The sequence below is a fragment of the Chionomys nivalis genome, chromosome 2 (genome assembly GCF_950005125.1).
Source record: "Chionomys nivalis chromosome 2, mChiNiv1.1, whole genome shotgun sequence".
In the NCBI taxonomy this organism is placed as follows: domain Eukaryota; kingdom Metazoa; phylum Chordata; class Mammalia; order Rodentia; family Cricetidae; genus Chionomys; species Chionomys nivalis.
This window is the reverse complement of record NC_080087.1, coordinates 83771120-83793537: the sequence shown is the minus strand read 5'-3', so window position 1 is coordinate 83793537 and position 22418 is coordinate 83771120. Positions and strand designations below refer to the sequence as shown.

Sequence of the window (22418 nt, the reverse complement as noted above, 5' to 3'; positions counted from 1 at the left end):
CCGGGGTGGCCGTCGCCTCTCAGGCTTGCCCCTCCGGTGGCGAGAAGTGTCTCTGTCCGCGGCTTTCCATTTCCAGCAGGTTGTGTGTGTGGAAGTGGTGGGAGTGACTGGTCGCGGGGGTGTGTCTCGAGGCCGCCTAGCCCCGCTTTCCCGGCTCGTGATTCGTCCTTTATCCAGATCTTGTTCCTCTTCTGTTAGGCGAGGGAGTCAAATGGATGGAGGAAACGTCGTTGCGTTACGTAGAAACCCAACATTACTGTTATATATGTGGAAAAAAATTAGCCAAGTTACTTTCTTTTTCCTATGAATTGTAATCCTTATTTTTCCGAGCGGAGACATTTACTACTCTTTACTGTGAAAGAGTAAAAATTAGCTTGGCCTGAAAAGAAGGGGCAGTTTGGTGTTAATTAGTCCAGGGAGAAAAGACGGATTCATGCAGTTAATAGAAACCATTACTCATAGGTTATGCCTCTGTTGTTAAATTCAGGCCGTCCCTTCTTTGTGAGGTTACAGGGTTCTTTTTAAATTTATATTTCTCCTATTTATGTGTATATTTATGTGAGTACACGTGCCGGTGGCAGCCAGAAGAAGGTGAACTGTTCCCAGGAACTGGAGTTACAGATGTTTGTGAGCCTCCATGTGGGTGCTGGGAATTGAACTTGGATCCTCTGCAAGAGCAGCCAGCGCTCCTAATCGTTGAGCCCTGTCTCCAGCCTCACAGGTTTCTTTTAAAATAATTTTTTTTTTAAATTTTCGTTTTAATGTGTTGGGTGTTTTGCCTGCTTTTACGTCTGTGCAGGGAATTGTGTGACTGGTGTCTGAGGAGGGTGTTGGATTCTGGAACTGGAGTTACAGAATGTTTGTGAGCAGTCTTATGGGTGCAGGGAACTGGGGGTCCTCTGCGGAGCAGTCTGGGGTCTTACCTGCAGATCCATCTCTGCATTCCAGGATGCAGCTTTCGTACCCTTGAGGCTTGCTTTGCTAGTTTGTTTTTAATTATTGGGAAAGATTCATTTGCTAAACCACTCTTATTACCTATAAATAGCAGTTTTGATGTGCCTTTTTTTTTTTTAAACAGAGTCTCAGTTTGCATCCATACTGATCAGGAATTCACTATATAACCCAAGCTGACCTTGAATTTGTGGGTGATCCTCCTGCCTCAGCGTCCAGGCTGCAACACCAATACGTGCCATATGCCCAGACACGGGGGCATTTGATCTTCAGTTAATTTTCTCTTCTAATCCCATTTGAGCAATAGCAGCCATTCCAAACTCCTACATCACCCGTCCCCTTCAGTGCCTTTTGTCTGGGGTTAGGCTGTGCACCTCACTGGTAGAGAGCTATTCTAGCATACACCAAGTTGGGGCTATCAACAGTACTTTGTGGGGGCAGGAGTGGCTCACACCCCCATCTCACCCTCCCATTCTAATTGCTCCAGTGCAGCTCCCGTCCTCAGTGTGTCGGTCATAATTTTGTAACAGGCTACACGCTTTTCCCAGTTCGTCTCCAGCTTTAACACCCGAAGTGACCTCTTAACCTGGTGCTTTGGCCTTCTGCCTCAGTGACTAATGGGGCAGGTTCTGTACCCTCCTCCCAGTGCTTATCCACACAAGGGATGAAAGAGTGTTAAGCGCCGCCTGACATTTCCCTCCGGAACTGCATTTTCCCAGCTGGGTTAGGATGTCTGTGAGTAAACCAGTTTGCTTGGTAACAGAGTCTTTTGCTTTCGGACCCCTCTTCTAGTGCTGGGGTTCCCGTCCAAGGCCTTGTGTTGGAGGCGAGCACTCTGCCCCGAGTACCGCCCAGGAGCCCTCCGCTCTGAGTCTCATGAGGAAGGGAAGATGAGAGGGATCGTCTTTTCTTTTTATTTTTTTTCCTTCGGTTTTTTTCGAGACAGGGTTTCTCTGTAGCTTTGGAGCCTGTCCTGGAACTAGCTCTTGTAGACCAGGCTGGCCTCGAACTCACAGAGATCTGCCTGCCTCTGGCTCCCGAGTGCTGCACCACCACTGCCTGGCTGGGTTGTGTTTTCAGAGTGAGCTCATCGTAAGACTGATTCGTGTCTTAGGGAGGAATGTAGTAACAGTAGTGTGCATTCTGCAGCTGAATTGCTAGGGTATGACACTGAAACCTGCTGCTTTGTCCTGGTTTGATTTATCCCTTCACGCTGTATGTAGTTCCCTCATGTGAAAAATGAGGCCTACTATATAGGGTAGCTCTGAGTAGATGGGTTAACTGAGGGCTGGGGACAGGGTATGCTGTTGGCATACTGTATCTAAAGCTTTAGATGTCCTCAGCGTGACAGCGACAGCCCCCTCCCTGAAACAAAGAAGAAAAGCATTGTAAAACCCGTAGTTAGTACTTGGCAGTGTAGTTAAGGGTTCGGTATGGTCTGCCAGCTGTTACAATAATCCCAGCTTTCCTCCTCTCCTGTGCCCAGGAGTCAGCAGTAGTGTGCCACATTTGCTTTACCCATGGACAGACAAGGACTGCCGGCCAGCTGCCTGTAGTGGGAGCTGTGGGCTGTGTTCCTGCAGCCCCAGCTCCTGGTTCCCTGGCTAGCTTATGTCCCGAAATAACAACACACAAACTGTATTCTTTTAAACACTGCTTGGCCCACTAGCTCTAGCCTCTTACGGGCTAATTTTCATATTTTGCCTAACCCATTTTTAGTAATCTGTGTAGCATCAGTCTTACCGGGAAAGATTCAGCATGTCTGACCTGGCAGCTTGCTTCATGGCGTCTGCCCTGGAGAGGGGAGCATGGCCTCTGCTCCAGAGAGCAGAGCTGTCGAGTCTGAGCTCACTTCCTCTTCCTCCCAGCATTCTGTTCTATTTACTCCACCCACCTATTTTTTAACCTATGAAGGCCAAGCAGTTTCTTTTTTAATTAACCAATGACCTTCCTCCATCATTTCCCCTTTTTCTGTTTAAACAACAACAACAAAAAAGGAAGGCTTTAACTTTAACATAGCAAAATTACATACAACAAAACAGTTATCAAGTAAAAATTACAATATTTACATCTATTTATCTTTATCGTAACTAAGGAAAACTATAACTATAACTAACTATTCTGCAACTCCATCAAAGACTCCAGAAAGATACAATACTACCTAAGCAAACAAGAAATAAGCAACTTTCTTTTTTTTTTTTGGTTTTCGAGACAGGGTTTCTCTGTGGTTTTGGAGCCTGTCCTGGAACTAGCTCTTGTAGACCAGGCTGGTCTCGAACTCACAGAGATCCGCCTGCCTCTGCCTCCCGAGTGCTGGGATTAAAGGCGTGCGCCACCACCACCGCCCGGCGCAACTTTCTTTCTTTTTTTTTTTTTTTTGGTTTTTCGAGACAGGGTTTCTCTGTGGCTTTGGAGCCTTTCCTGGAACTAGCTCTTGTAGACCAGGCTGGTCTCGAACTCACAGAGATCCGCCTACCTCTGCCTCCCAAGTGCTGGGATTAAAGGCGTGCGCCACCACCGCCCGGCCCCGGCGCAACTTTCAAACTCTAGAAATGACAGAGACATCTTGCTGCCTTGATAGTCACCCAAAGTTTCTCTGTACCATTGGGGCATCCATCTTCGGCCTACAGGCCCATAGTTTCCAGTAGACATTTCCATGAAGCAGGAAATTTCAAAGGCAGTTCAGTCACTATCTGCTGTGTCCTGCAGAATGTCTCGCAGACTCTTTCATGAATCAGGAACCTTGAAAGATCATCTCACCTTTAGGCAAGTTCAGCAGTCCTCTCTCTGAGGGTTCTTTGTGTCCAGTTTATGCAACAGTCCAGGCAAGAGCAGTTTCTTGCCCAAATGGCTATCAGACTCCATAAGGATCCTCTTCGATGCCCATCTTCTTCTTGAAGTAGATTGGTGCTGCCAGGAGCAGATATGTCTCATTGTCAGAAAAACCCTAAGTTATTAAAACATTAAATAGCATATTCCGTAGTCTTTGAAAGATATGATGAATGCCTATCTGAAATATCCATGCACATCTAGAAAATCTAACTAACCTGACTACAAACTTGACTATTATAGATGATTATCTATTAACAACCTATATACATTACATTTTTACATGAACTGCACAATCACAATACCTTAATCAAGATCAGAAATACATATACATATAACAAAATTGACCTTAAATCTGTATCACTAAAGCAAAATCCATATCAATGCAAATTATTCATACCTATATCATACACTAAAGCAAAATCCATATCAATGCAAATTATTCATATCTATATCATACCCCCTTTAAATGTAAAAGAACATTTATAAACAATATTTGGGAACATGGGCGCAGTTTTTTCTCTCCAAACTGCTTCCTGCTGAATGGGGGCGCTGTTATTCAGGTCTTTTATGGGATAACCTGTCTGCTAGGTTCATCTCAGTCGGCAGTTGAGTGAAGTAATTTTTTTGAAGGTGTTCACAGCAACCTTTCAGGAGGGCGTGGTATATCATACCATATTGGGATAAAAGCAATCCACAGTGTCTCATCCTCTGTGAAAACAAAAGAAGAAACTCCTTTCCAAAGTGTCATGTCCTTAGATCCAAATTTTAAAGTCAAGGTATTTTCAAAATATCTATGTTGGATTAGTTCAGCAGCATTTGTAAACAAATATCTTTTAGCAGCTGTTGCTCCTTCCTCAGCATTCAAACAATTCAAACAGAGCATAATAGCATATAGTATCAAGATTCTCATTGTATTTTCCATCTTTGTGCGGCTTTGTTTTAATCTCTATTTCGTTTATTTTTACTTATATTTTATGCTTTTTGAGACAGGTTCTCTGTATCTTTGACCTGGAATAACTCTGTAGACCAGGCTGTCCTTGACCTCTCAGAGATCCACCTATCTCTGCCTCCCAGGCATTGGAATTAAAGGTGTATGCTACCACACCTTGAACTCACGGAGATCTGTTTGTCTCTGCCTTTTAGGCACTGGGATTAAAGGTGTGTGCTACCACACCTTGAAGTCACAGAGGTCAATCTCCCTCTGCCTCCCAAGTGTTGGGATTAAAGGTGTGCGCCACCACCGCCCAGGGCCAGATGAAGGCGTAAGTCATAAACAATCCCACACCAGTTTGGAATTGTGATTAATAGGGTGGTATTTATTTAAAGGGGAAAAAACTTACAGATCACTGTCCCAGACAACAGCCCTCTGCGCAATTAGGAAGAAGTCTAGTCGCCAGAACCAGAGCAGGAAGTAAAGAGAGAGCGAGGAGGGAAGTAGCCGCTTTTTTAAAGGGAGAGAGACCACGCCCCAATTGGCTGGTATCTCAGCGGCTATTGGATGGAGGAGCGGAAGGACCTCCCGCAACAGCTGCCCATGGTGGGACAGTTTTTCTGAGTTTATTTTATGTGTGCAAGTGTTTTGCCTGAACCACGTGCATGACTGGTGCCTGAGGAAGTATGAAGAAGGTGTCAGATTTCCTGGGTTATAGATGTTGTGAGTCACTGTGTGGGTGCTGGGAACTGAACCTGGCTCCTCTGCAAGAGCAAATGCTCTTTTTATATTTTTCAATGTGTGTGTGTTTCTTTGTGTTTATGATGCAGTGTTAGACTTCAGTCAGAATCCTTTAGGGGTACCTGGGCTCCCCCACCATGCCCATCTTGTGTTGGGTTGCCTCAAGAGCTTTCTGTAGAGATCTCTGGTCTGGGGTGGGCTTGGGGATGGGTACAGTAATGAGGAATGATTCAGAAGCAAGAATGGCGGTGGGAGAGGGGAAAGCTGCTCTTACTAACTAACATTAATTAATTTGGGAACTTTTAGGCACATCTGGACTCATGGGTTCTTTTTATTCCAGTTTTGCTTCTCTGTACCCCACAGTTTTCCGTAGAGAAACAGTGAAGAGCCGACCAGCTCCTGCACTTCTAACACTATGGCCCTGGCCCAGGTAGGCTAATGTTTTTCTCCTTTCCCCTCAGATGTACGAGTCTGCTGTCTGCCTCCCGAGTGCTGGGACTGCAGTGTGCACAGCACATTGGGCATCAGTTTCTAGATGGCTGTGGACATGTTGCTCTATGCCACACCCACCCCACTCTCATTGCAGAGGGTTGGAGACACAGCCCATTGCTGTACACACTTCCTCCCAGGCTCAGCCTCCCCATGCTCAGCCCCCCCCCCCCGACTCAGCCCCCCCCCCACTGTTCCCTCCAGGGCCCCAGAGAGCCCAGGTAAAATGCCATGAGAAGAACCTCATGAGCTCTGTAGAGTTCCTCTAACATTTTCCAGTGGGATCTTTGAGGTTTAATAACTCAAATATTTTTCAATGTTTTATCTTTGTGTGTTTGAGGGTACTTGTGCACGTGTGGGGGTCAGAGGACATCGACTTTCTCTTTTGAACTTTATGTGGGCTCCAGGGATCAAACTCAGCTTTACCTACTGAGTCATATTGCCAGTACTGAGTTCTAGCTCTTAAATTCCAGAGGAAAATCTTGTCTTAGTATAGTGTTTAGTTATTTTGTTTTTTTGAGACAGGGTTTCTCTGTGCAGCTCTGGCTTTTCTGGAACTCTGTAGACCAGGTTGGCCTTGAACTCAGAGATCTACCTCTGCCTCCCAAGTGCTGGGATTAAAGGCGTGTGTAGCCCAGCTTGATTTTTCTTTTTTAATTTTGTTTCATACAGAAAAGATTTGTATTGCCAATATACAGTTTGACATTTTATTATCATTTTTAAAGCTGTATTCATCTGTGTATGTGTGTGTGTATAGAGGACAGAGGCTGACTCTGGGTGTCTTCTTCAGTTTGATTTCCAACTTATTTTTGAGACAGAGTATCCTGAACATGGAGTTCACCCAATCAGCTGGACTGGCTGGCCAGCAAGCCCCAGGAGTCTTTCTGTTTCCATTCCCCCTATGCACGTATGGGGGCGTGTAATTATCTACACGTGCCTGGCTTTTTTTTTTTTTTGCCTTTTTTTTTTTTTTTTTTTTTTGCTTTTTCAAGACAGGGTTTCTCTGTGGTTTTGGAGCCTGTCCTGGAACTAGCTCTTGTAGACCAGGTTGGTCTCGAACTCACAGAGATCCACCTGCCTCTGCCTCCCAAGTGCTGGGATTAAAGGTGTGCGCCACCACCGCCCGGCCGTGCCTGGCTTTTTGCAAGCCTTCTGGGAATCCCAAACGCAGGCCCTCATGCTTCTGTGGCAAGTCCTTCACTGACTAAGCAATCTCTCTAGTCCCCAACATGATGCTTAACAACCTGTCCAGTGAAGTTTGTGTGCAAATTATACATGTGTAGCTGAATAAATTTTCAGAAATTGAGTTTCCTTTACTTCCACATCAAGAAACGAATGTATGAGCTCTTTAGCTGTCCCCTTGTCAGCTCCCATCCAAGCAGCCCAGATGAAGAGACAGTGCTCATTTCAAACACCCAGATTAATTTTACCTAATTTGAATTTACTTTTTCTTTTTGTTCTTTGTTTTTCTTCCTGTCTCCTTTCCCCCGATCCTTCCTTCTTTTTTCTTCTCCTCTGTTTTCTTTGACAGGGTCTTACTGTTTAATCCAAGCTGGCCTTGAACTTGAAATTTTCCTGTGTCCATTTCATAATACACCAACTCTGCCCAGCTTTAATTTTTAGTTTTAAGCTTTACGTGGAATGATGTACTTCAATACATTTTAAAAACATTTATTTATTTTTAATTCATTTTACATTCTAACCAAGGTTCTCCCTCCTATCCCTCCTCCCACTCCCCCTTGCCTCCAGCCCACCCACCATGTACTCCTCCCAAAAGGTAAGGGCTCCCATGGGGAATTGACACTGTTTGATACATTAATTTGGGGCAGGACCAAACCCCTCCCCTCTGCATTAAGGCCGAGCATGGCATTCCCTCATAGGGAATGGGCTCTAACAAGCTAGCTCCTGCACTAGGGATAGATCCTGGTCCCACTGCCAGGGAACCCCTCAGGTAACCCAAGCTTCACAACTGACTCCCGCATATGGAGGGCCTAGTGGACCCATGGAGGCTCTACAGCTGTCCGGAGTTCATGAGTTTCCACGAACTTGGTTCAGCTATTTCTGTAGATTTTTCCATCATGACCTTCATCTCCCTTGCTCATATAATCCCTCTTCCCTCTCTTCGACTGGACTCCCTGACTTCAGCCTGGTGCTTGGTTGTGGATCTCTGTATCTGGGTCCATGTGTTACTGGAAGAAGGTTCTTGTTTCTCTGGAGCTGTGGATTGTAGTCTGGTTATTCTTTGCTTTATATCATCTATCTACTTATGAGTACATACCATGTTTGTCTTTCTGGGTCTGGGTTACCTCACTCAGGATGGTCTTTTCTAGTTCCGTACATTTCATGAAGTCATTTTTTTTTTTACCACTAAGTAATACTCCATTTTGAAAATGTACACATTTTCTTTATCCATTCTTCAGTTGAGGGTTGTTTTCAGGTCCTGGTTATTACACAAATGTTGCTATGAACATTGTTGAGTTCATGTCCTTGTATGATTGAGCATCCTTTGGATATATATCCAAGAGTGATATCGCTGGTTGGGGTAGATTGATTTCTGATTTTCTGAGAAATGGTCATACTTATTTCCAGATGGTTGTACCAGCTTGCATTCCCACCATCAGTGCAGAAGTGTTCCCTTTTCCTCACAACCTCTCCAGCATAAGTTGTCATCAGTGTTTTTGATGTTGGCCATTCTACCAGGTGTAAGATGGTATCTTAGAGTTGTTTTCATTTGCATTTCCCTGATGACTAAGGATGTTGAACATTTCCTTAAATGTCTTTTGGCCATTTGAGCTTCTTCTGTTGAAAAAATTCTGTTTAGCTCTCCACGCCTTTTTAAAATTGGATTATTTGGTATTTTGTGTTGGGGACCAGCCTGGACAAAAATACCACTTGCCAGGGTAGGGGCATGGGTATTTAGAAATATAAGTAAAGAATAGGGAATGCATTTAAAAATAATAAAACAGAAACCATAGAATAGTACTGGGAGGTAGTCCAGTGAATACTGAAAATCCCCAGCGTTTAGTTTCCCATATGCTTTTATACCCCAATACCACAAGGGGAAGAAGACAAAGGCTTGAACGTGAAACAACGGGTGCCAGAACAGGTGCTTGCTTCAGTACTTTGAGACATCAAGTCAATAACATCCTGTTACATTTGTGGCAATTGTAAAGGGTGATGTTTCTCTGATTTCTTTCTTGTCCCATTTATCATTTGTGTATAGGAAGGCTACTGATTTTTTTTTTTTTGGTTAATCTTGTATCCTACCACATTACTGAAGGTGTTTATCAGTTGTAGGAGTTCCCAGGTGGAGTTTTTGGGGTCACTTATGTATACTATCATATCATCTGTGAAAAATGATAGTTTGATTTCTTGTATGGTAAAAGGGACAACTGGAGTAGGTAAACCAACCAATCTGTTAAGTTTCTGTCTGGCAGGTCTGTTCAGTGATGAGAATGGGGTGTTGAAGTCTCCTACTATTAGTGTGTGGGAATTGATGTGTTATTTAAGCTTTAGTAATGTTTCTTTTACAGATGTGGGTGTTCTTGTATTTGGGGCATAGATGTTCAGGATTGAGACTTCATTTTGATAAATTTTTACTGTGATGAATATGAAATGGCATCCTTCATCTCTTTTGAGTAATTTTAGTTTGAAGTCTGTTTTGTTAGATATTAGGACAGCTACACTAGCTTGTTTCCTATGTCTATTTGATTGGAAAATCTTTTCCCAGCCCTTTATTCTGAGGTGATACCTGTCTTTGAAGTTGATCTGTTTCTTGTATGCAGCAGAAGGATATATTTTGTTTTTGTATCCAATCTGTTAGCCTGTGTCTTTTTATAGGTGAATTGAGTCTGTTGATGTTAATGGATATTAATGACCAATGATTGCTAGTTCCTCATATTTTTGTTTTCATTGTTATTGGTGGCATTGTGTGTGAGTTTCCCTTTTTTGGGAATTGTTGATGTGGGATTATCTATTTCCTGTGTTTTTGTGCATGTAGCTAACTTCCTTGGTTTTGAGTTTTCCTTCCTGTAGGGCTGAATTTGTGGATAGATATTGTTTAAATCTGGTTTTGTCTTGGAATATATTGTTATCTCCATCTATGGTGATTGACAGTTTTGCTGGGTATAGTAGTCTGGGCTGGCATATGTGGTTTCTTAATGTCTACATAACACCTGTCAAGGATCTTCTGACTTTCATTGTTTCCATTGAAAGGTTGAGTGTAATTCTGATAGGTTTGCCTTTATATATTACTTGACCTTTTTCCTTTGTAGCTCTTAATATTCTTTATTCTGTATGTTAAGTGTTTTGATTATTATGTGGCAAGGGGACTTTTTGTTTGGTCTATTTGCTGTTCTGTAAGCTTCTTGAACTTTCATAGGCATGTCCTTCTTTAGGTTGAGAAAGTTTTCTTCTATGATTGTGTTGAATATGTTTTCTGTGCCTTTGAGCTGTACTTCTTCTCCTTCTTCTATCCCTTTTATTCTTAGGTTGGTCTTTTTATGGTATCCCAGAATTCCTGGATATTTTGTGTTAAGAATTTGTTGGATTTAACCTTTTATTTTATCGATAAATCTATTTCCTCTATTGTATCTTCAATGCCTCAGATTCTGTCTTCCATCTTTTGTATTGTTGTTTATGCTTGTATTTGTAGTTCCTGATCATTTACCCAAATTTTCTATTTCCATAATTCTCTTGATTGGTATTTTCTTTATTGCCTCTAGTTCAGTTTTTAAGTCTTTAACCATTTCCTTTACCTGTTTGATTGTTCCTTTTATTTAAGGGATTTGTTGAGTTCTTCCAATTTTTTGTTTGTCTTTTCCTCCATTTATTTAAGAAGATGTTCAATTCCTCTTTAAGAGCCTCAATCATCTTCATGAAGTTATTATTTTTTATTTTTTGGTTTTTCCAAGATAGGGTTTCTTTGTAGCTTTGGAGCCTGTCCTGAAACTAGATCTTGTAGACCAGGCTGGTCTCAAACTCACAAAGATCCGCCTGCCTCTGCCTCCCAAGTACTGGGATTAAAGGCATGCGCCACTACCGCCTGGCCTCATGAAGTTATTTTTAAGGTCGTTTTCTTCGGCTTCATCTGTGTTGGGATGTTCAGGTCTTGCTGTTGTAGAACCATCAATCTCTGGTGGTGCCATATTGCCCTTTATGTTGTTGAGTGTATCTTGTACTGTTGTCTACCCATCTGTTCCTCCAGTCGATATAGATGGAACCTGTGCTTCAAGGGGTCCCTCTTCCTCCAGTTGGTGCAGTTGGTGCATTTGGTGGCTGTATTACATTGGTCACTTCTCCAGATGCTGTGGGGTCATGGCTCTGGTGGTCACTCCCTTAGTGCAGGTGGGTCTGTGGCCCTGGTGGGTGTTTATGCGGTGGCGCATCTTTTGCAGAGAATGGCACTGGATACTGACTGTGTCACAGGTGCTCTTTCCCAGAGGGACTTCTTAATATTGTTTCTGGAAGCCCTTTCCAGCCTGGAGCCCGGCTGCTACCTCCCTGTCTCTGATATTTCTAGGCTGGGGTCAAGGCTGCCTCCGTGACCCCTCTCTCTCTGCCACTTCTGGGCCTGGGTCTCTAAAGTGAGTTCCAGGACAGGCCCCAAAGCTACACAAAGAAATCCTGTCTCTAAAAACAAAAAACAAACAAACAAAAAAGAATGATAAGAACAGGAACACACAGAGAAGGACCAAGACCCATCTCTGCACTGGGCATGGTGGGCATCCCTGTAATCCTAAGACTTGGAAAGTTGCAGAGGCCAGCCTGAGTTCCATAGTGAGACCCTGCCTCAAAAAGAAAAGATGAATTTCTTCCAGAGAGAACCCCACAACAAAGCCCCTTGTGCGCTTTTATGGGATGCGCTTGATTTGAGCAAGAAGTCTCAGCTTTGCTGCCACTGACATTTTGAGCCAGAAAACCTTTAATGGTATGAAATTACCTGTATACTGTAGCCTGTGTGACAGCTAATTCTGGCCTCTATCATTAGGTCCCTGTAACTCTGGCACACCCCCTGTTGTGACAACCAAATTGTCTCCAGATATGGCCTTTTAGGGAACAAAATTGCTCTTTGTTGAAAAATTCTGGTCCTGTGGGGGCATGTTGAGAATACACCTGTAATATCACCCTTGGGAGGTGAGGCAGGAGCATCATTGTAATCGTCCTGCCTACGTGGAGGATTAAGGCTGGCCGGGACTCATGTGGTGGAAAGAGAGAATGATTCTCGTAAGTTGTCCTCTGTGCAATACACATAAAATAAATAACTGCATAGATGTAGAAGGGGGAAGTCACCTCCCTTCTGGTTTGGGGTGCTAGCTTCACAGTGTTTTCATGACTAGTGTCTTGTAACTCGGGGACAGAAAGACATTTCCTGAGACTGTTGGGCAGGTGAGGAGGGTGCCTGCCATTCATAGTGTCAGATACCCTAAACAAGAGCTAGGTCAGCTTTTGGGATTGTGCCAGGCTCAAAGATCTAATTTGTGTAGTAGGAGCTGTGGGCCTCTTCCCACAGCCCGGCTCATGGCTGCCTAGCTAGCTTATGCCCCGAAATAACAACACATAAACTGTATTCTTTTAAACACTGCTTGACCCATTTCTATTCATGTGTGTAGCACCCCAAGGAGCGCTTACCGGGAAGATTCTAGCCTACGTCCATCCTGCTTCCTCCCAGCATTCTATTCTGTTTACTCCACCCACCTAAAGGCTGGCCAATCAAATGGGCCAAGGCAGTTTCTTTATTAGCCAATGACCTTCCTCCATCAAATTTGTTTTGTTTTGTTTCAGGGTCTTACTGTGTAGCCATGATTGGCTGGCTTTAGACTCACTATTTAGACCAGATTGGCGTTGGAGTCATGGAAATCCACCCATTTCTGTCTTCCAAGTGCTGGAGTTAAAGGCGTGCGCCACCATCACAGGCTCAAATGTCTACATGTTAAAAAGAGATACTAGATCTATCTAATGTAGTCAAGGCGAGGACAAGTATTTACCAAAAATTAAAACTAAAGAATTGACTGTAACAAAGAACAAATTTAAAATAGACTCTAGCCGGGCGGTGGTGGCTCACGCCTTTAATCTCAGCACTTGGGAGGCAGAGGCAGGTGGATCTCTGTGAGTTCGAGGCCAGCCTGGTCTACAAGAGCTAGTTCCAGGACAGGAACCAAAAGCTACGGAGAAACCCTGTCTCGAAAAATCAAAAAAAAAATCTTAAAAAAAAAAAATAATAAAATAGACTCTAACTTTGTAGAGAACTTGAATCAGGCTGTCTCAGATATTTTGTAGTGGATCTGGATTGAATTTTTTCTTTTTGGAAGAAAATGTGGTCACTGTGTTTTTGTCAGTGAAGCTGAGTGTCACTATTTCTGTAGAGCTCATAATGGGAGCACAGTCTGGCTCATCCATGGTGCTTGTTGTATTCATTTCCACAATGAATGAAAAATCTAACCTTGGGCTGGCAAGATGGCTTAGGAGGCAGAGATGATGGTTTGAGTTCAGTTCCCGGGACCCACGTGGTAGAAGGAACTGGCTCTTATGGGTTGTCCTCTGACCTCCACACATGTGCTATGGTATGCCCAGGCACACACGTGTGCCAGCGCGCGCACACACACACACACACACACTTTCTCTAAATAAAAATGAAACGAAACATGTATTTTAAAACTCTTACTCCGTGTGTGAGCAGGACTATGTAGGAGCATGCCGTCACTCTGAGGCACTGACTTTTTGCTGTCTATGTTCCTGTCGTGTTCAGCCCCATGCTGTTTGAGTGCTGTGTGCTCCTCCTTCAGTCTCCACTCTCTCCTAAAAAAGAAAAGACTTTTCTCATGCACTACCACGAGTTTGTTCTTTTCAGGGTTCAGTGACGTTCAGGGATGTGGCTGTGGATTTCTCACAGGAGGAATGGGAGTTCCTGGACTCTGCTCAGAAGAGCCTGTACAGGGACGTGATGTGGGAGAACTACAGCAACTTCCTCTCTCTGGGTGAGCGGTCTGCCCCGAGGGTTAGCTTTCCCTTCGCTCTTACTTTCTGCTTGGTAGATTGGAAATAAATTCTTCCATTTAACACCTAACCGTTCTTGGTCTGGGGCCCTTCTCATTTTCTCAGACTGATTCCTGGCTTCCTTCATGTTCAGGTTTCCCAGGCATCTGGATTTGGTGTGGCAGAAGTATTTCTAAGAAAGCAGATTGTATACCACTGAGAGCCCAGAATCGATGTAGACACTCCCTGCTCCTCTCTAGTTTCAAAGGCAATGCATGTGGGATGGATACAAGCTTAAAACTCAGCAATGCACTCTTTCCTGGGTAACAACCTCTAACGGTCTACCTGCTTTACGTCTGAAAGTTAAAACCTGGGCTGGGACTATAGCTCAGTATTAGAACATTTGCCTAGGGTGTGTGAGGCCCTGGATTTAATCCCAGTACCACAAAAATACTTAAAATCTCAGCATTTTATATCTACTAAAAGGGTCTGGCAGTTTCTTATCCTCTCAGCCCAGTAAGCACAGTAAGAATCATAGCTAAGGCATGTGTGTTCTGTGCACTTAGTGCCTAGGTGCTTTTCCAGGTGTTATGCGGCCCATCAAGCCTCACAGCCACTCCTGAGAGAGATGCTGGCATCATCCTCTTCTGTGCTCAGGCACAAGAGGTTGGGGCCGTGGAGATGACACTTTGCACTTGTGCAAATGTGAGGACCCGATTCAAGTCCGCAGAACGCATGTGACAGTGCAGTAGCGCCTGCGTGTAGTCTTGCATTACTGTGGTGAGGGAAGAGGCAAAGACAGGAGGATTCCTGGAAACTCAGGCCTGCTTGATGAGCACAAAAATGAACAACAAAAGACCTCATTTCCGACAGTGGAGAGCTAGGAGTTCTAAGGTTCTCTGATTGTATGTGTGCTATGGCATGTGTATGTCCACTCACATACAAGTAATACATGTGCATGCATGTGTATGCACGTGTACACACACACACACACACACTAGTTACTGAGGTGGCCTAGGAAACAGGTAGGATGTGAAGTAGCCTGTTCGTAGTTGTAGTCTTCACACGGTGTGGCCGCTCTGCAGAGCCAGGCTAAATTACATGAAGTATATCCTTAGTCATCTGGTGTTTATTTTTTGTGGTCTCAAGGCTTCCCTAAAATGGTTACTCTGGAACTCCATAGTGTGGATTTAATGCTTTAATTTATGAAGTGCCATTTTGGAGACAGGCAAGGTGGTGATCCCAGTACTCAAGAGGCTGAGACAGGAAGATAGCCACCTGAATGCTGGGCTGGACTGTATACTGAGTGCCAGGCTGACTGGGCTTCAGAGTGAGACCCTGCCTCCAAACAGCACCATTTGACTTATAATTAATTTAAAATTTAGTGAAATCTGAAAGTAAGGATTTTCAGGTTTATAATTCGATTTGACATTTTCCTATTAAGCAGGACCTTCCATTTCTAAGAGAAATATAATTCCCTTACTGGATGAAGATGGGAAGGAGCCTGAGGTAGCTGTGAAAGAAGGGAGAAGAAATTATCCCGGTGAGTGAGGGTGAGCTGGCCTGGGGGCTGTTGCTACAGCTAGTTGCTTAGCCAATGAGGTGGGGTCCTTGCTGAGAGATTTTTGAGGATTTCTCTTCCAAAGTCTTGGCCTCAAGCTTGAGACTTGAAGCTAATTCAGATAAAAAAAAAAAATTATGTGTGGATGTGAAAGAGGGGTGGGAGATAGGCATGTGTGCCATGGCATGCGTGGAGGTCAGAGGACCACTGCATGGAGTTGGTTCTCGCCTTCATCTTCCCGTGGGTCCTGGCATCCAGCTCAGGTTGGCAGCTGCTGTGGCAGGCACTGTTCCCTGCTGAGCCTTTCTCTGGCCCAAATTCCCATTTTTAACCCTGAAGTAGCAAAATTGCCCCTTTTTTTTTTGTTGTTGTTGTTGGTGGTTTTTAAAGTCAGGCTTTCTCTGTGTAGTACTGGCTATCCTGGAACTCGCTCTGTAGACTGGTGACAATAGTATCAAACATACATTTTCACAAGAGTCACAAAAACCGCTTAATCTGACAAGGAGGTACCATATGTCTCAGGAGTGTGGTTATGAAGTTCCCCTGTGGCTGGGAACATAGCATTGGTAGCTATACTAAGCTGTGGGCTTGATTTGCATTAGCATGTCGGGGACCAGCCACAACAAAAATACCTCTTGCCAGGGTAAAAGCATGGGATTAGAAATATAGTAAAGAATATGAAGACACGAATGAAAATAATAAATGGAGAAATAAATATGATAGTATCAGGAGGGGATTTTCATGGGTACTGAAAATTTGCCTGCATTTAATTTCCAACTGCTTAAAATACCCTTGACCCCAAAAGATAGGAGTAAGACCAAAAAACTACATTAACATGATACAAGGAAATGAACATACCAATAGAAAGTCATGGGCTACATTCATAGAACCAAAACATTCTGTAGGCAAACCACTCCCTGGGTGGAATCCCAAGTTGGCTCCATAAAGGGAGCTGGAACTTAGTTGATCCTTAGACTTTTTATTTGTTTGAGGTAGGAACAGATCTACTTCTCTATTCCTGGAGCACAAGGTCTGGCAGTTAGCCACACCTGTATACAATCACCTTGCGAGAAGAACTCTCTGAGCAGCCTCTAGGTGGGCCATCATCTGAGGTAGAAACACAGTAACCTTGAAGGAGCTAGAAGTAAGCCTAACTCTCTGACCTTAGGTCAGTGTGGAAATAGGCTCATAATTTTGGGCCTCCACATTAGCATCTAGCTGGTTGAGTTAAAAGAAATCTCTTCTGGGGGATGCCCAAGTGAGAATTTTTCTCTCTGAAGCAAGTTTTAGTGACTCAGGCCCTTTTCCTGTATAAACAGTTAATTTCCTGGGCTATGATCCTGTGTTAGTTGACAGCAAGGTGAAGGGTAATTACAGAAAATAAGTAGCCTGTTAGGGTCAGAGCAGAAGACCCGTAGATCACACCTTCCTGAGTCTGCTGTTAGAGCAGACGCACTACCTCCTGTGTGAGGCTCCTTTCTTATCAAGAAGTACAGTTCTGCCAATAAAGTGCGTGGGGAACTACTTTATGTAGATTCTGACTGTGAGAACAAAGGCTTGACTGAGTGAATCCTTTTCACTTCAAGGATTCATGGTGTGGGGGAGGTATCCGGTTGTCCTCCCGGAAAAGTCAGGTTTATCCACTGCTGGGATCTCTAGAAGGGAGAAATGCCGTCATTTCACAGGATTTCTACGGAAAGGCCAGGTGTGTCCGTGGCTCTGCAGGAACAGGTTAGTCCAGGTGGAGTGCACGCACTTCCTGTGGATAGTCCAGTAGATCTGTCAGCTGTACTTTACTGCATAATTCTTGTGGGCTCACCACAATATGGAGGTGCATGCCTGACATCTTAGCATTCAGGGGTGGAGGCTCGGCCCCTCACTAAGACAGGCTACATTTCATCCACCCTAATGGTAGCCTGCCTATCTGAAAGCTTCTTTTGTGGGTGTTTTGGGGAGAGGATGTTTCTGTGTGAGGCTGTGCAAGTGTTTGGTGGCCTGTTCACATGTGTGTGTGCGTGTGCAGGTATATGTGGGGTACCTTCCTCAATGGCTTCTTCACTTTATTTTTTTGAAACATAGCCTTGAACTGAACCTGGAACTCACTGATTGGCTAGACTGACTGGCTAGCAAATCCCCAGGGTTCCTCCATCTCTGCTTGTGTGGTGCTGGGATTAAGGATGCACTTTTACCCCAGGCTTTTTCTGTGGATGCTGGGGATATAAGCTCAGGTCGTCGCCTCAGCTCCTCCTTCCTCCCTTTTTTTGAGTCAGGATCTCACTGTATAGCCCTGGCTGGCCCAGAACTCACAGAGATCTACCTCCTTCTGTCTCCTGAGTACTGGAATTGAATGAACCACCATACCTGTCGGTGATCCCTCTTTCCCTCCCTCCTTCTCTCCTTCTCTTCCTCTCCTCTCCCTCCCTCCTTCCTTCATCTTGGAGACAAGGACTCTTACATATCCCTGGCTAGACTTGAACTCACTATGCATCCTATGTAACTTCTGGTCCTCTTCTTCCATCTCCTGAGTGCTGGGATTACAGTCAAGCGCCACCACACCCAGTTTGGTCTTTACCTTTTTTCTTATTTTTGAGATGGGATCCTATGCCACTCAGGTTGACTTCTAACTCAGGGTCAAGTTCTCCCCCAGAATCCTTCTCCCTTATCCTCTCTGAAAGTTGGGAATATAGGCACACATTACTTTCTCTAGTTGAGTTTTCTTTTTTTAGTTTTAGAGATTGTCTTACTTTGTAGCTTAAGCTGTTCTGAGACTTTGTGTAGCCCAGGCTGATCTTAAATTTGCAGTGTCCAGCATTTGCTGCCTGAGTGCTGGGATTGTGGATGTGAGCCTACTTGGCTTTATTTCCACATGTGCTGTCTTAGCACCCAAAACAGGACTTCTGCTTCATTTTTATGCATTTTAATATTCATGAAGTGACTTTGGCCACACTAAGCACCTTTACCCCTTGAGATAGCAACTGTAGTGTTGTTAGTGTTTAACTAATAAAATTGTACCCAGTTGCATGTTAATATGTGCTGTTTTTCCCATGGATTTTTGGTGCAGGATTTTGTATAGGATATGGGTTTTGGGGTGCACCTGGGTAGTATTTTTCAGAAATACCTGTTTACAGGAAGGATAGCAGGCATGACTTTAGGTCCTTTAATTTGTCAGTAGAAGTTTCCCTCCTTCTGGAACAGGGATGCAGCATACTCCTTTCTTGTTTTCTTTCAGACTTGGTATCCAGATTCAAGACCAAGACTTCATCTGCAGACAAGGATATTTATGGAATATATTCATTACAGTGGGAGTTGATGGAGAAAATTAAAAGCTCCAGCCTTCAAGGTTCTGGTCCTAGAGATGATTGGGAATATGAAAGCAGGGCTGAGCGACAAAAGGAACCACAGGAAGGTTATCTGGGGCAGTTGAAAATGACCTCTGAGAAAGGCACGTACAGAAAGCACCGTTTCCTTACCGAGTACCAGCAGGTTCAGAATGGAGAAAAGTTCTATGAATGTAAAGAGTGCAAAAAGACCTTTATCCGCCGCTCAACGCTTAGTCAGCACTTGAGAATCCACACTGGTGAGAAACCTTACAAATGCAAGGAATGTGGGCAGCCCTTCAGACAGCGTGCACACCTTATCCGACACCACAAACTGCACACCGGTGAGAAGCCCCATGAGTGTAAGGAGTGTGGGAAGGCCTTCACAGTGCTCCAAGAACTCACTCAGCATCAGCGGCTCCATACGGGGGAAAAGCCGTATGAGTGCAAGGAGTGTGGAAAGGCCTTCCGGGTGCATCAGCAGCTGGCGCGGCATCAGAGGATTCACACTGGGGAGAAGCCCTACGAGTGCAAGGACTGTGGCAAGACCTTCAGACAGTGCACACACCTTACCCGGCACCAGCGACTGCACACTTCCGAGAAGCTGTATGACTGTAAGGAGTGTGGGAAAGCCTTCGTGTGTGGCCCAGACCTTCGAGTCCATCAGAAGATCCACTTCGGCGAGAAGCCCTATGCCTGTAAGGACTGTGGCAAGTCCTTCAGGATATGCCAACAGCTAACTGTCCATCAGAGCATCCACACTGGGGAGAAACCCTATGAATGCAAGGAATGCGGGAAGGCCTTCAGGTTGAGGCAACAGCTTGTTCGCCATCAGAGAATCCATACCCGTGAGAAGCCCTACGAATGTCTAGAATGTTGGAAGACCTTCAGTAGTTACTCCCAGCTGATTTCACATCAGAGCATTCATGTGGGCGAGAGACCCTACGAGTGTGAAGAGTGTGGGAAAGCCTTCCGACTGTACTCGCAGCTCACTCAGCACCAGAGCATCCACTCGGGCGAGAAGCCCTACGCCTGTAAGGAGTGTGGGAAGCCTTTCCGGCTGCTCTCCCAGCTCACTCAGCACCAGAGCATCCACACAGGCGAGAAGCCCTACGAGTGCAAGGACTGTGGGAAGGCCTTCCGGCTGTACTCATTTCTCTCTCAGCACCAGCGGATCCACACCGGAGAGAAGCCCTACGAGTGTAAGGAGTGTAGGAAGACCTTCAGACAGCACTCGCACCTCACCCAGCATCGGAAGATCCACAGTGGAACTTAAAACCTCAGTTCTGTGTTAGGTTGCAAAATATCAGGAAACCCATTTTTGAGAATAATTTGTTTCATGCTTATAAGTAGGCATAAGAAAGACGGTGTTGCTTTAAAAACCCTCCATTCTCACTTACATGTTACCTATCTTCAGGAAGTTCCTGTGAAAGAATAATTTGATGAATGTAGGAAAATCTTTAGCCTTATCTGTCGCCATCTCCTTCTAGCTACACTCTTCCCACTGTGATTCTGGACAGGACACTAAATATCAATGCTTGTTTCCCGCACTGTCGGAATGGTGATGATAGTACCTATATGTGTTATTTATTGTTATGTAACAAATTACTAGAAAACAGTAGTTTAAATAATATACATTTAGTATCTAAAGATTTCTATAGTTCAAGAGTCCAGGAAAGCCTTAGTTGGGTCTTTGAAGTTGCAACTGAGGCTGGCTTTCATCTGAAGGCTTAACTAGAGAAGTTAAGTTGAAGATAACAGGTTAGACACCTGAGGCACCTGAATTCTTTGAGAGCGGATACATTGAAATCCTCAGTTTCTGGATGGCCATTGGCTGAGAGATGAGTGAAGTTCCTGGCCACATTGACCATCCCAATGTGGCTGCTGGTTTTTTTGTTTTTTTTTTTTTTAATTTTAGGTGGGGTTTCTTTGTATATCCCTGACTGTCCTGGAAGTCACTCTGTAGACCAGGCTGGCCTTGAACTCACAGAAATTCACCTGCCTCTGCCTCCGAGTGCTGGGATAAAAGACATAGGTGCTGTTTTAATAAGATCGTGGAATCCAAGACAGGTGGTTGCTAGCAGGATGGAAGTCAGCTAGCAAGACTGAAGTTATAATCTGTGTAACCCAGTCATAAACATCCCACCATTTTACCACCTTCTGCTGGTTAAAAATAAGTTCTCACTCTCAAGATTGCATGAAGCTGAAGATTACAAGACAGGGACCAGTGATGGAAGTTTAGAGCTGTACTGCATAAAAGAATTGATAAGAACGAAGTAGCTAAGACTTGACAGAGCAGTCATGGTAGCATGCATCCCTCAAGTGATGCCCATCATTGTTGGCAGTATCGTCAGCTTGCATAAAGGAGATGATCCCATGGAGGTAACACATGTAAAATGCTTCTTTTACATCTCTGCATTTACAAACCTCTTCGAGGAAGATCTGGGAGGTTATAGTAATTGGGAGATTTTTGTCACTTCATGATGAAGAGACTGAATTTCATGAATGTGGGTTGTTAAAACTTAACCGTTAAAGAATCAGAGAGAGTGACATTTTCAAATTAAAAAAAAAAAAAAAAGCAGATCCCTTCTCTGACAAGATTCAGGATGAACCACACAATCTCAAGGATAGCATCAAAGACAACTAGCCACTTGGGGATTTGGCTTTTATGTGCACACAGATGTAAAGGCTGGGGCTGGGGAAGGGCTTGGTAGTTGAAGTGCATGCTGTGTGAGCATGAAGACCCAAGTTTGGATCCCAGAACCCTTGTTAAAAGCCAGGTAGATGTAGTGGCTCACCTGTGGTTCCAGCCTCTGGAGATGGAACCTGGATGTCCTAAGCAAATTGGCTAGTAAGACTATATTGGGCATATCGCTGAGCTCTGGGTTGGATTAAGAGACCCTACCCTGCTTACAGTGGAAGAGTGGCCAAAGATGGCTCCTCAGATAACCTAGGACCTCCACATGCACCTGTGTGCATGTTCACTACACACATGAGCCCACACACATGCAAATGCATACCTCATTCACACAAATATTAAAAAGATTTACAATCAGTATACCTTTTGTTACTCAGGTTGCTGCATTTTCAACCTGTGTTTCAAGCTGGACATTTTGACATGACCCTGCTAGGACTTTGGTAATTATCTCATTGATGACTGCACAATCCAGTCAGCAGTAGATGATGGCAGGACACCCACTCGTCGTTTTAGTTAGAAATATATTTATTTATTGAGACAGAGTCTTACCATGTAGACCAGGCTGGCCCAGAACTCACAGAGATCTGTCTGTCTCTGCCCCCAAGGGCTGGGATGAAAGCATTTGCCACCATGCTTGGCTAACATCATCTTACATTAGCAGAGGAAAGCAACATGAACATTGATTTTTCTTTTCCATGTGAACCACTTTTCAGTGTCAACAAGTGTTCATCAAATTCAGGGTTTTTTTTTTGTTTGTTTTTCCTTAAGCAGATTTCACTAGTAAATGCAGAAAAACAGAAAGGGGGTGGAGGTGTCACCATTTTCCAGACTCTAGGGGAATAGTGAGTTCAGAAAACGAACTTCAGTGAATACTGGATTTTTGTTGTTGTTGCTTTTTTTTTTTTTTTTTTGGTTTTTTTTTTT

General features: G+C 44.2%; 1 protein-coding gene across 2 annotated transcripts; it reads left to right on the top strand.

Moving 5' to 3' along the window:
• The first annotated feature begins 293 nt into the window (after nt 1-293).
• On the top strand, nt 294-20590 carry LOC130865811 (zinc finger protein 14). Of its 2 annotated transcripts, none has more exons than XM_057756863.1 (6): nt 294-721; nt 4927-5045; nt 5819-5885; nt 13794-13920; nt 15366-15461; nt 18709-20590. In XM_057756863.1, the coding sequence occupies exons 3-6, from the start codon at nt 5871-5873 to the stop codon at nt 20070-20072; spliced, it is 1602 nt and encodes a 533-aa protein (XP_057612846.1). In that variant the 5' UTR covers nt 294-721; nt 4927-5045; nt 5819-5870; the 3' UTR covers nt 20073-20590. The 2 variants fall into 2 exon arrangements, with proteins under 2 accessions (XP_057612846.1, XP_057612837.1); XM_057756854.1 differs by having other exon boundaries at nt 15363-15461.
• The last annotated feature ends 1828 nt before the right edge of the window (nt 20591-22418 follow it).